The following is a 14,827-nucleotide window of genomic DNA, read 5'->3' on the forward strand; positions in this document are numbered from 1 at the left end:
TAATGCCTTAGAATGAATCAGGTCCAATTTCTTAAAACCTGTCACATTCCCAGGATCTAAAAAGAAAGTACCAAAATCTAAAATACTTCTAATAGCGGCGTTATAAACCAACTTCATAGTAGCTGGATGAGAACCCCACCAGACACCACGTAGGCATCTGAGCATATTCAAATTCCGTTCACATTTTGAAACTACAAGCTCACAATGGGCTAGACCTGTTAGTTTTGCATCAAGTACAACCCCTAAAAACTTTACTTGATTTTTGCTTGGTAAAGGTGTATTATCATAAGTAATAATAGGTGTGGGAGGATTTCGAGATTTGGTAAAAATAACGCAGCTACTCTTTGACGGAGATAAATCTAGGCCATTAGTATCCATCCAAGTTTTTAAAGAAGATAAAGATGAAGAAATATGCTCACAAGCATTTGTCACAGATTCATCAGAGGCGTATATGACCAAGTCGTCCGCATGCTGTAGGATACTAACATTGTCACCAACAGACCTTTCTAAGTCGTGTGTATATATGTTGTACAATAAAGGGCTTAGTACAGAACCTTGCGGCAACCCCTTCCAGACCAATCTACTTGGTGTATACGGGACTCCAACGTCCAGAATAATTTGTCTCTCGGAAAGAAGATTAAAAATAAAGTTAGTTAAAAGGTGTGGGACATTTAAATTATTCAGCTTTTGTTTAAGAATGGGGAGTAAAATGTTATCGTATGCAGAATTAATATCCAAGAAAGCAGCGACTGTGGATTTTTTGTCTAAAAATGCATTACGTATATCAGTAGTAAAAATCCCCAAGCTATCTGCCACACTTTTCCCCTTTCTAAAACCAAACTGTGTCTGAGAGAGATGCTCACTATTCTCAATGAACCATTCAAGACGATTTTTAATAACATGTTCAACTACTTTAGTAATTACCGATGATAAAACTATTGGGCGAAAAGACTCAACATTAGACTGTGTTTTATTTGGTTTCAAAAAGGGCAGCACTATTTGCCTTCGCCAAGATAAAGGAATGTCACCTGACAAAACTACTTTGTTTATTAAATTTAAAAAGTGACCTAAGCCATTTTCACCAATGTGTGATAAAAAGGAATATGGTATCCCGTCTTCCCCAGGAGCACTGTCCTTTACGTGGTTTAACACTCCTTTCAGCTCGATCATAGTAATAGGAAGATTTAAAGAAGAAAAGCTATTGGTTTTAACGGGTAGGGAACGGATAATTAAATCTTGGTGTGGTACAGAAGCAGGAGCCAAACGGTCGAGGAATTGATCGGCTAATACAATAGGAAGGAGAAGCGCACTCGAAGGATTTATAGCGGTTCTAAATCTCTTGATGTTTCGCCAAAGAACTGACGAATGTGTTTCAGGAGACAAGGAACTGCAAAAATTCCTCCAACCCTCAAACTTCTTTTTCTTAAACAACTTCCTTGTCTCTTTCATTATCTCCAACAGTGCATCATAATTCTCCAATGACATGTTAATGCGATAGTTCCTCTCAGCAAGTCTCCGCCTAGATATAGCATTAGTGCATTCTTCATCCCACCATGGTGGTGATGACAATTTATTATGGCGCGGCTTTCGCTTAGGAAAAACAGTATCAGCAGCTTGTAATAAAACAGATTTAAAATAGTCCGTATCACAAGTATTTGTATCTTGAAGAAATGTTTCTTCTACTAATGTAGTATATTTGTCCCAATGAGAATCAATGATTTTATGTTTTAATCGCGGCTTTGATGTTAATGCTTCATTTTGTTTATTATAGGGAAAGGAAATAACAATGGGATAGTGATCACTATTGAATGTGGATGACAAAGTAGACCAAGTTAATAAAGACGCTAAATTAGAAGTACAAATAGACAGGTCTATAGCACTGATTGCTTCATCAGGCCTAGTGAGCCGGGTAGGGGATCCGGTATTTAAGATACACAGATCATATGAGTCTAAAATATCCAACAATTCATGTCCATAACAATTAGAAAAGGAACTACCCCAAGATGTGTGATGAGAGTTAAAATCACCCAAAATCATGAAAGGATGAGGAAGAAGTGAAATTATATTTCTAATTTCACTAAAGACTCTTAAAGAAGGATGTGGAATATAAACGGAAACATAACAAATATTATTAACAATAGCAGCAATGATAGAAAAATCATCACTGTGTGAAGGAAGAGGAAGAGGAGATATAAGATGAGAGTTTCTGACAAGAAGGCACACACCGCCATACCCATCAGCCCTGTCATTCCTTAAACAGGAATAGCCAGGGATTTTAAATGTATAATTCGGCTTAAGCCAGGTTTCAGATAAAGAATTTTCCCGGGATCTGGACGGGACCTGCAGCACGCAATGATTGCGTGCTGCGGGTCTCGCCTGCGAGGGAGATGCTGGACTTCCACCGGGCGCGTCCGTAGGTGGCGGATCACGGGATCCTCTGGGCGACATTCCCAGAGGTATCGTCCGATCTTTTTCGTTGCAAGGATTCTTAGGTTTAGGTCCTAGGTTTAGGATTAGGTTTAGATATAGGTTAAGGTCCTAGGTTTAGGATTAGGTTAAGGTTTAGGTTTAGGATTAGGATATTTTAGCTAGGCTTTGCAACGAAAGAGATCGGATGACGCGGACCAAATCAGCACTAGGAGGAGCGGAAGGTCGGCGCCCTCCACACTCTTCACTAAGTGAAGAGTGCTCCTTCTGGAGAGTGCAGCTTCCGATGGCACCGGTTTGCCGGCATGCCGTGAGCGGTGACACCCTGTGCCCCGTTGTCGTGGAAGTGAGCCGGCGTTGCATGTCTGTGACTGCTGGCCGCTGGTTGCCATGTCCCCGGCTTCGGCTACAGGGGAGCGCCCCTCAGATATGGGGGGTACCGGCTCGCCGGCGTGGCTCCGTGGTTGCTCGTTTCGAGCGTCGGGCGGTGGTCTACCGAGTTGCCCTGGGCATTCGGTGGGCGACCGGCCAACCCGTAATCCCCACTGAGTGGGGGGCGGTGACCGCTGCCGCAAGGCACGGGGTCGCGAGGACGTAAACCTCTATAAAAAATACCCCAATCCCAAGCTCCGATGCCTGGCGAAGGGATGAATGGCTGGAGGGAGTTCAGTCCCAAGGGCATCACTCGATCCCAGGGGACCAAACCCCTGGTTAAATAACAAAGGAAAAAAAAATGATAATGGACAATTGCAAACAGATATTACCCCAGGAGGGTACCTCTCGCTCAGCGGGAGGAGAATCCCTCCGTGCCTCTGAGCAATCGGAGGCACGCTGCCCCTCGTATTCTGGGGGGGCAACAATTGCCAAGAGGAAGGCGGCGGCAGCACGAGCCGCGAAAGGGAGAGGATCCCACTCGTGCACCCCGAGCGCTGTGACAGTGCGCTCTCACTGCGCTCGACCCAAAGCTCCGCAAGGGGCTGCGTGTCGAGCGGTCGGGAGTCGCCACTTTTCGTCCACGACAGCGCCGGACTTTTCGTCAGTCGGAACCAGGCTGACCCGAGAGCTCGAAGGAAGCGGAAGTCGGTCAAACGACCGGCGGCTCCCGCTCCCTCCGAGTCCTCGGAGGTGGAACCCGCACCTGCCAAGTTCCTGGCAGTCGAGGAAGGGCTGGTGAATGCTACGGCGTTACCCCCCATAGGATGCGGACCTGCACGAAATTTGACGGTGACCTACGGCGAACCGGTTGTCACCACCCCGGTGCGGACCAGTGCCTCCCGCCGTAGAGATGCAGCTCATGTGAGGGAAGGTGAGGTTGAGCGACTATCCCGCTCCCTCGTCAAAGAAATGGAGGCTACGGATCCACGGGGGACATTCGTAGTCTCGAAGGAGATTGTCTCCGCGGTGGCGACCAAATCGGGCTCGTTGAAGGGCACATATGTGCAAGCCCTGAACCGCGTGGCCACCGCCGTGGAGACACGACTGGACGATCTCCTAAAACGGACAAGCACGGACGAAGTGATTAGCCTGCGGTTGCAAATGGAGCAACTGCAGGCACTATACACTTCCGTCCAAGTAGAAAACGCGGAGCTTCGTGCGGAGAGTGCTCGGGTGCGGGAGGAGATGGCCAGGATGCGTGTGGTCCTTGACGATGTCGTGGGATGCCAAGGCAGCTCGGCCTCTCCGCCACCCGTGCCCTCACAGCAGGAAGCAACGGATAAAGACCGCGAGATAGAGGAACTAAAGAGGTGTCTCGCGATAATGGAGGCCCGCACGTCTACGGTGGAACGCGCAAGGCCTCCACTGGCGCACGAGCGGCCTGTGCCCACAAATGCGACAGCGACCGCAGTTGTACCAGCGCCCACGGGGGCTGCAGCCAAGGTGCGTATGGCACCCGCCACACGAACGGTGCGCAGCTCTCGTGCACCGGCCAAGCCCGCTGGACGACGAACGCCCGCCCAGCCCACGAGGCCCCAAGCCGCTGCGCTGCCCCAGGCCGCTGCTTCTGCCCCGCCCCAGGCCGCTGCTTCTGCCCCGCCCCAGCCTGCCAAGGTGGGGCCTGGCAGAAGCCGCAAAAAGCGAGAGAGGGGCGTGAATGCCGCTGAGACGGCGCCGATCCCCCAGCCCCGCCCATTACCTCCTGCTCCGTCCAACATGGATGAAGCCTGGAACACGGTGGTGAGGCGGGGGCGAAGGAAGGCTGCAGCGCCAAGCACCCGAACCACCCCTGCGGTCGCCTCCCCTCAAGCAATGGGTCGAGCGACGACTGGGGGAGGGAGAAAAGGGCGCAAGGTGAAGAAACCGCGCGCCCCACGGTCGGCAGCGGTCGTATTAGAACTGCTGCCGGCTGGCAAGGAAAAGGGCCTCACCTATGGGGAGGTGATGGCTCGGGCGCGCGGTAGCGTCGACGTTGACGCCATAGGTGTGGAAGGGGGACTCCGAGTCCGGCAGACGGCCAGCGGGGCTCGGCTGTTGGTATGTCCTAGTGCTGACTCCGGCGCGGCCGCAGACAGACTGGCAGCCCGGCTTCGCGAAATTCTGCCGGACCCGGAAGTGGTGCGCATAGATAGGCCTGTCAAGATGGCGGAAGTCAAAGTGACGGGCCTGGATGAATGTGCCACTAAGGAGGAAGTGGCCGCCGCTATTGCGTCGCAGGGCAACTGCGCCCTCGCACAAGTGAAGGTGGGGGAGCCTCGGAGTTGTTACTCTGGATCTTTCACTGTGTGGGCGCGTTGCCCTGTGCAGGTGGCCACTCTTTTGGCCACGCCTCCACAAGGTCGGCCCGCCGACTCGCCGGGGAGGCTGCGCGTGGGCTGGGTGATAGCCCACGTGCAGTTGCAGGAGGCACGTCCATGGCGATGCCTCCGGTGTTTTGGCACCGGTCACGGCCTCGCCAAGTGCCCATCGGCTGTGGATCGCAGCGGACTTTGCTTCCGTTGCGGTCAGGCTGGGCACAAGGCAGCCTCTTGCAGCGCCGCCACGCCACACTGCGTGTTGTGCGACGCGGCGAAGCGGCGGGCCGATCATCGAGCTGGAGGCCCGGCCTGCTGTTCCGCCCCCTCTTCCACAAAGAGGCGGCGTGGCGGGAAAAAAGAGAAGAAAAAGGCAGAGAGAGAGCCGGCTGCACGTGAAGCAGCCGGCCCGTCAGTTCCCGCCGCGGCCGTCGAGCCGCAAGGCGGGACGGAAGACGAGGGAGCGATGGATGTGACACCTCAATAATGGGTCACGTCCATCGCTTCCTCCAAGCGAATGTGAACCACTCCGCCAGGGCGCAGGATCTCCTCGTCCACACCATGGCGGAGTGGTTCATCGACATCGCGATCGTCGCGGAGCCATACTTTGTACCTCCCGACCGGGAGGATTCCTGGGCCGGAGATGCCGATGGCTCTGTGGCGATCGTGATGCGACAGTCGGCGGCGTTACCCCCCTTGGAATGGTGGCCAAGGGACCCGGGTACGTCGTAGTTAGGGTCGACGAAACCGTCGTGATCGGGGTGTACTTCTCTCCGAACAGGAGTCTCGCCGAGTTCGAGCAGTTTCTGGGTGGGCTCGAGGCGTTGATCCATCGCTTCGAGTCTCGCCCGTTGATACTGGCGGGGGACCTCAACGCCAAATGTACGGCGTGGGGTTCCCCTCGCACGGACTCACGCGGCGAGTTCCTGTCGGAGTGGGCCTTCGCGACCGGCCTCTGTCTTTTGAACAGAGGTTCGGTCGCGACCTGCGTGCGGTGGAATGGGGAATCACACGTGGACGTCTCGTTTGCGTCCTCATCCGCCGCGCGCCGTGTCCTTGGCTGGCGTGTCCTCGAGGGGGCGGAGACGCTCTCGGACCATCGGTTTGTCCGATTCGAGCTCTCTGCTTCCAGCTCGTTGAACGCGCCGGCTGAAGACGCCCGCGGCGAGGAGGAGCTCCCGCGTAGCGCTCCCCGATCATTCCCACGATGGGCACTGAAGCGCCTGAACAAGGTGCTCGCGGTGGAGGCGGCCACAGTGGCCGCGTGGGCGCCGATGCCCGCGCGTCTAGTGGACGTGGAGTCGGAGGCCGACTGGTTCCGGGGTACAATGCGTCGCGTCTGCGATGCTTCGATGCCCCGGATCAGCGGTCGCGCTCCACGTGGTGGTGCGTATTGGTGGACGCCCGAGATCGCGCTCCTCCGAGAGGAGTGCGTGCGGGCGCGCCGCCGAAGCGCCCGCCACCGCCATCGCCGCCTTCGCGATGCGGACTTCGCGGAGGTAGCGGCCCGCCTGCATGCCGACTGCCGTCAGAAGCAGGAGGCACTGCGGCGGGTCATCGGCGAGGCCAAGTCTCAGAGCATGAAGACGCTCCTAGAGACGCTCGACCAGGATCCCTGGGGGCGCCCGTACCAAACGGTCCGCAAGAAATTGCGGCCGTGGGCGCTCCCGGTGACAGAGCGTCTCCAGCCTCAGCAGCTGCGGGAGATTGTCTCCGGGCTGTTCCCGCGGATGGAGAGGGACTTCGAGCCCCCCTCCATGGGCGCGCCGCCACGGGGTGATGTGAGCGGTGATGCCCCTGCTGAGGTGGTCCCTCCGAGCATCTCGGAGGAGGAGATTCGTGCGGCCGTGTCGAGGATGCGGAGGAAGGACGCGGCCCCCGGCCCTGACGGTGTTCATGGTCGGGTCTGGGATTTGGCCTTCGGTGCCCTTGGGGACCGGCTCGTGCGGCTCTTTGAAGCCTGCCTCGAGTCGGGACGGTTTCCGAAACAGTGGAAGACGGGCAGACTTGTTTTGCTGAGGAAGGAGGGACGCCCTGCAGACTCACCTGCGGGGTACCGTCCAATCGTGTTGCTGGACGAGGCGGGAAAACTGCTCGAGCGAGTGGTGGCCGCCCGCATCGTCCAGCACTTGGCGGGGGTGGGTCCCGATCTGTCAACGGAGCAGTTCGGATTCAGAGAGGGCCGCTCGACCATCGACGCGGTGATGTGCGTGCGCGCCCTCTCTGATGAGGCTGTCGGCCGGGGCGGGGTTGCACTGGCGGTGTCCCTGGACATCGCCAATGCGTTCAACACCCTGCCCTGGTCGGTGATCGCAGGGGCGCTGGAGTATCACGGCGTCCCTGCGTATCTCCGTCGGCTGGTCGGGTCCTACCTCGAGGACAGGTCGGTCATGTGCACCGAGCACGGTGGGGCGGTGCTCCGCTTCCCCGTCGAGCGCGGTGTCCCACAGGGGTCGGTCCTTGGCCCTCTCTTGTGGAACATCGGCTACGACTGGGTCCTGCGGGGTGCCCTTAGCGCTCCTCTCCCGGGTCTAAGTGTAGTTTGTTACGCGGACGACACCTTGGTCGTGGCCCGGGGTAGGGACTTGCGCGAGTCTGCCCGTCTTTCCTGCGCGGGGGTGGCCTTCGTCGTCGGCAGGATCCGAAGGCTGGGTCTGGAGGTGGCGTTCGATAAATCCCAGGCCCTGTTGTTCCACGGGGCCCGGAGAGCGCCGCCTCAGGGGGCCCACCTCGTGATCGGAGGCGTTCGCATCGAGATCGAGGCGACCGGGTTGCGGTACCTCGGCCTCGTACTGGACGGTCGTTGGAGCTTCCGTGCTCACTTCGAAAGATTGGGTCCCCGACTGATGGCAGCCGCCGGCTCGCTGAGTCGGCTGTTGCCGAACGTCGGGGGTCCCGACATGGTGGTGCGCCGCCTCTACACGGGGGTGGTGCGGTCAATGGCACTGTACGGGGCGCCCGTATGGTGCCACGCCCTGACCCGTGACAACGTCGCAGCGTTGCGACGTCCGCAGCGCGCGATTGCGGTCAGGGCGGTTCGTGGGTACCGCACCGTCTCGTTCGAGGCGGCGTGCGTGCTCGCCGGGACGCCTCCCTGGGACCTGGAAGCGGAGGCGCTTGCTGCGGATTACGCGTGGCGATGTGATCTCCGCTCCAGGGGGGAGCCGCGTCCCGGCGCGGCGGAAGTTCGAGCGCGGAAGCTTCAATCTCGGCGTGCCGTGCTCGAGGCGTGGTCTCGCCGCCTGGCGGACCCCGCCTACGGGCGACGGACCGTCGAGGCGATCCGCCCGGTCCTCTCGGACTGGGTGAATCGCGACCGCGGACGTCTCACCTTCCGAGCGACGCAGGTGCTCACGGGACACGGCTGTTTCGGTCGCTACCTGCACCTCGTCGCCCGGAGGGAGCCGACGCCGAAGTGCCACCATTGCAGTGGCTGCAACGAGGACACGGCGGAGCACACGCTCGCGTGCTGCCCCGCTTTCGCGGAGCAGCGCCGCGTCCTCGTTGCAAAAATAGGACCGGACTTGTCGCTTCCGACCGTCGTGGCTGCGATGCTCGGCAACGATGAGTCCTGGCAGGCGATGCTCGACTTCTGCGAGTCCACCATCTCGCAGAAGGAGGCGGCGGAACGGGAGAGGGAGAACTCTTCCTCCCTCTCGGCGCCGTGCCGCCGCCGTCGAGCCGGGGGTCGGAGGAGGGCGTTTGTCCAGCTCCGGCCCCTATGAGGAGGCAGTCTCCTCCCGGTGATGGTCACGGGGCGACCTAAGGGGGCTGAGACTGCGCCGCACGCTACCGTCACTCTAGCGCGCTGGCACCAGGAGGACGGGACGACGCGTCGGCGGCTGCGGACTGCGATGCGGTCCGCATTTTCGTCGTCGCTGTCGTCGCCGAACATACTGTGGAAGAGCAACCCGGTCGGCGGTGTATCGCGTTCCGACCCGGCAGGCTGGTTCTGGCCCAGCGGGGTATCCCGGAACACCAGCGGCATCGCCCGGGCGGCCTGAAGGGCCGCCGTACCGCGGAGACTGACGTCGTTGGTCGTCGACTATCGCCTCGACGACCCGTCGGTCGGGCGTCCTCGGGGTGGCGCCGCGTGTCTGGTTGTAGTGTTGACCGCGGGAACCCCCCTACTCTGACCGGGTTTTGACCCCGGACGGAGATCGGACGCCGGGTGTAAGAGTGCAGGGGAGTCGTTTAGTGGGTGGGCCCTAAATTCCTTGGGCCCGCGGTCTGCTCTCAACACCTGCAGATCGTAGAGTCTCACATACCCCGCGCGCCCCCTAGGCGCGGGGACCTCGTAGGAGGTTCGGCCCTCGGCCCGGAAAAAAAAAAAAAAAAAAGGTTTCAGATAAAGAAAGAATAAAAGGTTTAAAAGTATTTACAATATGTACAAGTTCATGTTTTTTACTTATGATACTTCTGCAGTTCCATTGAACTATCCTGTCCATTATGACTATTATTATTATTGTTAGGGTTGAATAAAGTAGCAGCGTTGGTCGGTATGGTTAAATTTGATTGAGATAACAATTTAATTAAAGTTGTAATTAAGTCTATTAAGTTCTGTTCACTCTGTTTGTCAGCATTGGGTGAGGTTTGTAATACACAACCATTAGAGGGTGCGGGCATGTTGTAATCCTTTACAATTGAATTGTGAGCTTCACTGTCATATCCTTTATTAGGTTTAGGTGGGGTTCGTGGTTTAGTAACAACAGTTTTTTTATACGATAATATGCGTGATGGGGGTGAGCCGGGTACAATAGTATTGTCTGTTTGTAAAGTTTTATTTGGAATGGATGTTAAGACATCAGCATATGTTTTATTTATTATTGGGTGAAGTTTTGATGCTTCCATGTATGATAGGTTGTTTTCAGCCATGGTAGTTTTTATTTCTTTTTGCCTAAAATATTCTGGGCATTTTTTGCTTGACGCAAAATGTAGCCCAGAACATAAGCAGCAAGAGCCCTGATCTTCCTCAATATTACAGCTATCACCGGTGTGACCTTGTCCACATTTATAGCATCTTGGTTTGGACCTGCATTTTGTTTTTGTGTGGCCAAAATGACAACAGTTATAGCACTGTATAGTTGGGTAAGTATATAGTTGTACAGGTAAAGAGTTAAAACACATAAAAACACGTTTAGGTAATACTTGGCTGTCAAATGTCAATACAACTGTTTGAGAGGGTTTCCAAGTTGGTTCATTATTTACAATTACCTTATAATTTAAACGTCTGACTTTAATTATATCACCACATCCCATAGGCATATTAGTATTTTCCTCTATATCTTCGGGAGACCACTCAGTTGGAACTCCCCTTACTAATCCCATTCTAGTAATATTAAAGGTGGGTATATATGCTTTCAACTTATTTTCAGATAAACAATTTGACTGGAGAAAGCTGTTGGCGTCTAAATAATTATGAAAAGAAAGAGACATTTTGTTTCTTCCTATCCTTTTCAAACTGCCATTTACAATTTTTTTAAAAGAATTTTTTTTTAAAAACCTGCCGAACACAATAGGGTGCAGATTGGTGCCGTCGTCTTCCGCAGACTGTATTTTATGAACATGCACAATGTAAGGGCCACGATCATTGCAATCATAATTAGTCCTGCCTGTTTGTGTGGGAGCGTGGGAAGGAGAATTTACGTTATCGGGAGTAGAAGATGGTAAATTATTCATGGGGACCTTTATAAACTCATCATTACAATGACAATCAGTGTTTTTTAATGCATCATTATTATGTTTCCTTTTCCTCTTATTACATTGCTTGCATATCCTATGAAGATAATTTCGTTTTAATTTTCGTTTGGATACCGACGAACAGTCGGAACCCATTCCAGATTCGTTTGAAATTGTAACAAATGCTCCCACAGGGGGCACTGTGCCCCCTGGGTCTGGCGGCTCGTTCATAAAAGTATTCAGAAAAAACTTACCCTACGTAGAAAAGATAAATAATAAATATAGGAATAACACTAATCTAAAATTCACAACTTAGAACTATTCTGATTACTAATTACAATAAATCTACAATTTAATTTGAAAAAAATTTAAAAACCGCGCCCGCCAAGTTCGAACGTTTCCCGCGCTTTTTCCCGTACGTACTTTAAAATAAACAACAGGTTATTTTCTTTTTTAGGCGATTTTATGACAACAGGTTTTTTTAAGGGATTTTATGACCTGGTAACTTAGACCTTTAAGTCATGTCTTATTTTAATTTATTTTCTTATTTTTATGAAAAATGATGAAATGAAATGAAGATGATTAATTTGAGACATTAATCAACTGGGATAAAATCAAATGAAATGAGATCTCAGTAAAATGATGGTCATCTACTGAGACTTTTTCATTGGACTTTTTGGAGGATCCCGAGAAGTGACGTCCAGCGGCTTTATTTCATTTACCCACATTTGTGCACTTTCACAGATATTAAACAGTTAATAAACCACCGTTATTACACATTTAAACCTGAAGAAACACTAAATAGACAAAATAAAACAAATCACACAACTTCACTCCTCGCGTTCCCGCCAAAAAGTCCACCCTCCAGAATGGCGCTAGCATAGGCACAGGGTATTATATGAATTGAGCACTTGTTAACTGATTGGAGTATGCTGAGTTAGGAAATTTAATAAATTTAATGACTAGAGTAGTTAGTGACAGTGTAATATACAAGACCTCACATTTTTACGTAGTCCAAATAAATTTCGTCCATAAAACCTAAAATTATTGCTGTGATAAAACGGGGAGACATCGATTGCATTTTATTATCAACTTCAAATAAAATACTTTATGTGGGTTTGTAGTGCTTACAGTTCTTTTGTCCTTTTTTATTTGTCTATCTTATTTTAATAGCTTTCATCGCCTTTTTTAAAATTTGCCCGGTTGCTACCGTACCGCCACCCTTATTTAGCAGATTTTAACGGACATTTTTTCACACACAGAAACGGTTCTCTTTACCTCAGAGGCTCTACCCTCCACAGTCCATAGGTTATTAACGGGCAACACCGTCAATGACAACGTGTCAGTGGAATTGGACGCGTTGCAAGTTAGTCGGCCAACACTTTAACACTTTCTAAGTTGTTTGTTCACTTAAATTGTAGATGCTAAACGTGCTAAGTGAATATCTGACTTAAAATAAAGTTTTACAACGTTTGAATAAAAATGGTAAGGGTATTTATTTATTAAAAAGGTATCGAAAAAATATTTTACTAGGAATTTATGTGAACATGAATAAATTATTTCAGCCTCAATCTCCGAGTGCTACCTCTGTAGGATCTGGGAGTAGATCACCCACAAAAGCTTCTGCTGGCCCACGAACAGCCAGTGGTAGTACAGTCCGTCAACGAAAATCAACTACTACTACAACTGCAGCCAGAAACCGAAGCACTGGTGCTGGTTCTGGAGGAATGTGGAGGTTCTATACCGATGATTCTCCTGGAGTCAAAGTGTAAGCCTTAAAAATATACACTTAAAATAACATTCAAACTTTCTCTACATTGAAGTTTCATGTAACACTTCACCTAATAAAATGGAACATTATAAAATTCTTTAAGTAAAATTTACTTCATTTATTGATTATCCAAATACTTCTAATTTTTCCATCTTTTCTGAAGCTTAGAAAATATTAATGTCTTTAATACATTTATTAAATAAATAACACCATAACATCTATCTGAGCAAGTTATCGTAATTGCTCATGGAAATCACCAATGCTAGAAGAACAGCCACAGAATTACCTAAAGCAAAAAAATCTCAAAGTAAAACATTGAAAATGTTTATAATTCTTTTTCCAGAGGGCCAGTTCCTGTTTTAGTGATGTCTCTCCTGTTTATTGCATCGGTATTCATGTTACACATTTGGGGAAAATATACTAGAGCATAATAATTTAAACCTTAATATGCAATATAACATGTTGTTACTTTTAATAACTTGTTATTAGTCTAAGATAATATAAGGTAAGTATGTGTTTGGAAAACAAGTTAATACCTTATAATGTAAATTGTGTTAATTTAATATTAAAATAAAATTAAATATAAGTGGAATAATTCTTTTTGTTTACCCCTCATTATTTCTCATTGCATAAAAGGAGCATTACTTATAACCCGCCTACTACAAAGTTCCGCTTTCATGACCATGAATCTTATCGGTGACATCTCATGTTGTGTGGCTCACTTTTTTTATGAATGTTATTTTTACGCAAAGAATGCAAAGATAAACATATTTCCATATATTCAGTAGCTAGTGGCTATTCAATTTACATAATTTTGCCACACTTTTCTTTGTCCCATACAGTAACTTGGTACCAGATGAGATTTATAAATTTAGAACAAAGAAAAGGAGTTGACATAGTTGTTATGACAAAAAGTACACAAACAAGTACACATGAACATTTGATGTATCATTAACAAGCCATAAAACAATTGCATGTAGATTTAAAATATGTAAGTTTATTCATTTAAAATATATAAGTTTATTCATTATGAGAGATGAGATACATAAAAATTTATTGATACATTTATGTGCAAAACAGAAATTCAGCCTTAAATTGATAAATGTTGCAATAGGATATCCTGCCAAGATTTTTTAATGGAATAGTTTATTAAAAGAACTTTTTAATGGGTAAACAAAAGTTCAAGTCTAAAAAAATGTCATAGTTTGAGCATCCCGTGTAAGAGTGCTGTCCAAACCTGTTGAATGGACATAACAATGTTAGGAAGATATTCAGTGTATTTAATTTTTTTTAAATAAAAACAATAGCAAGATACATTAATTCACTAATTTCATGAGGTTTTGACTGCTGGGATTGATATCATTTTTGAAATTATAATCAATAGCATTACACAAAAATGACAGTGTTCAGAATGAAGAGTGTCAGCTCACTGAACTTTGGTGCAGTAAGTGTAATCTAAACAGCTAATTATCTACTTCATTCACACCAGCCCCACAGCGAGAACCTCGCTCTTTGTTGTTCATTGCCTTTACCCATGATAAGTGATGCGTGCAAAATCATCAGTTAAACAACCCTGCTAGAACTTACTGTTCATCACTTATTAACTGATTATATTCAGGGCATTCTAGTAGTTAAGCGTTAATAATCTAATCTAGACAGTGCGTTTCCAGAGGTTTTTTTTGCCACGTACCATGGAATGAGCTCCCCTCCACGGTGTTTCCTGAGCGCTATGACATATCCTTCTTTAAAAGAGGCTTGTGGAGAGTATTAAGCTGTAGGCAGCGGCTTGGCTCTGCCCCTGGCATTTATGAAGTCCATGGGCGACGGTAACCATTTACCATCAGGTGGGCCGTATGCTCGTCTGCCTACAAGGGCAATAAAAAAATCATAAACCGGTGAACTAGCAGTCAGTTCATCTGCTGGTAAATGTTTACCTATGCCCATAGATATCGAAATAATATCACCACTCAACTAACTCATCTTGAGATATAAAGCCTCAATTGTATATCCATATAATGTATCTACCTCATCCTTAAAACCAGTAGTATGACTGTTTTGCCAACTATCGATACGCTTACCTGCAGTAGAGTTAATAGTTGGTTCATCATCATAATTTTAGAATATTTATTCATTTTCATTTTTACCTAAATATTATATGTGGTCGTGGTCGTCGTGGCCTAACGGATAAGACGTCCAGTGCATTCGTGTTGAAGCGATGCAC

General features: G+C 49.4%; 2 protein-coding genes and 1 long non-coding RNA gene across 3 annotated transcripts; 2 read left to right on the top strand and 1 right to left on the bottom strand.

Annotated features, from left to right (window-relative positions):
* The first annotated feature begins 666 nt into the window (after positions 1-666).
* On the top strand, positions 667-2,314 carry LOC149503097 (uncharacterized). Its single transcript, XR_016325771.1, has 2 exons — positions 667-1,214; positions 1,772-2,314. It is a non-coding gene; the product is annotated as an uncharacterized LOC149503097 (long non-coding RNA).
* Positions 2,315-9,560: 7,246 nt separating this feature from the next.
* On the bottom strand, positions 9,561-10,835 carry LOC149503098 (uncharacterized). Its single transcript, XM_089740411.1, has one exon. The coding sequence runs from the start codon at positions 10,833-10,835 to the stop codon at positions 9,561-9,563; it is 1,275 nt and encodes a 424-aa protein (XP_089596537.1).
* Positions 10,836-12,159: 1,324 nt separating this feature from the next.
* Sec61beta (Sec61 translocon subunit beta) lies at positions 12,160-13,201 on the top strand. Its single transcript, XM_028185082.2, has 3 exons — positions 12,160-12,320; positions 12,401-12,603; positions 12,950-13,201. Exons 1-3 carry the CDS (start codon positions 12,318-12,320, stop codon positions 13,035-13,037), a joined length of 294 nt encoding a protein of 97 aa, XP_028040883.1. The 5' UTR covers positions 12,160-12,317; the 3' UTR covers positions 13,038-13,201.
* The last annotated feature ends 1,626 nt before the right edge of the window (positions 13,202-14,827 follow it).

The sequence above is a fragment of the Bombyx mandarina genome, chromosome 04 (genome assembly GCF_030267445.1).
Source record: "Bombyx mandarina strain Sakado chromosome 04, ASM3026744v2".
NCBI classification, from domain to species: domain Eukaryota; kingdom Metazoa; phylum Arthropoda; class Insecta; order Lepidoptera; family Bombycidae; genus Bombyx; species Bombyx mandarina.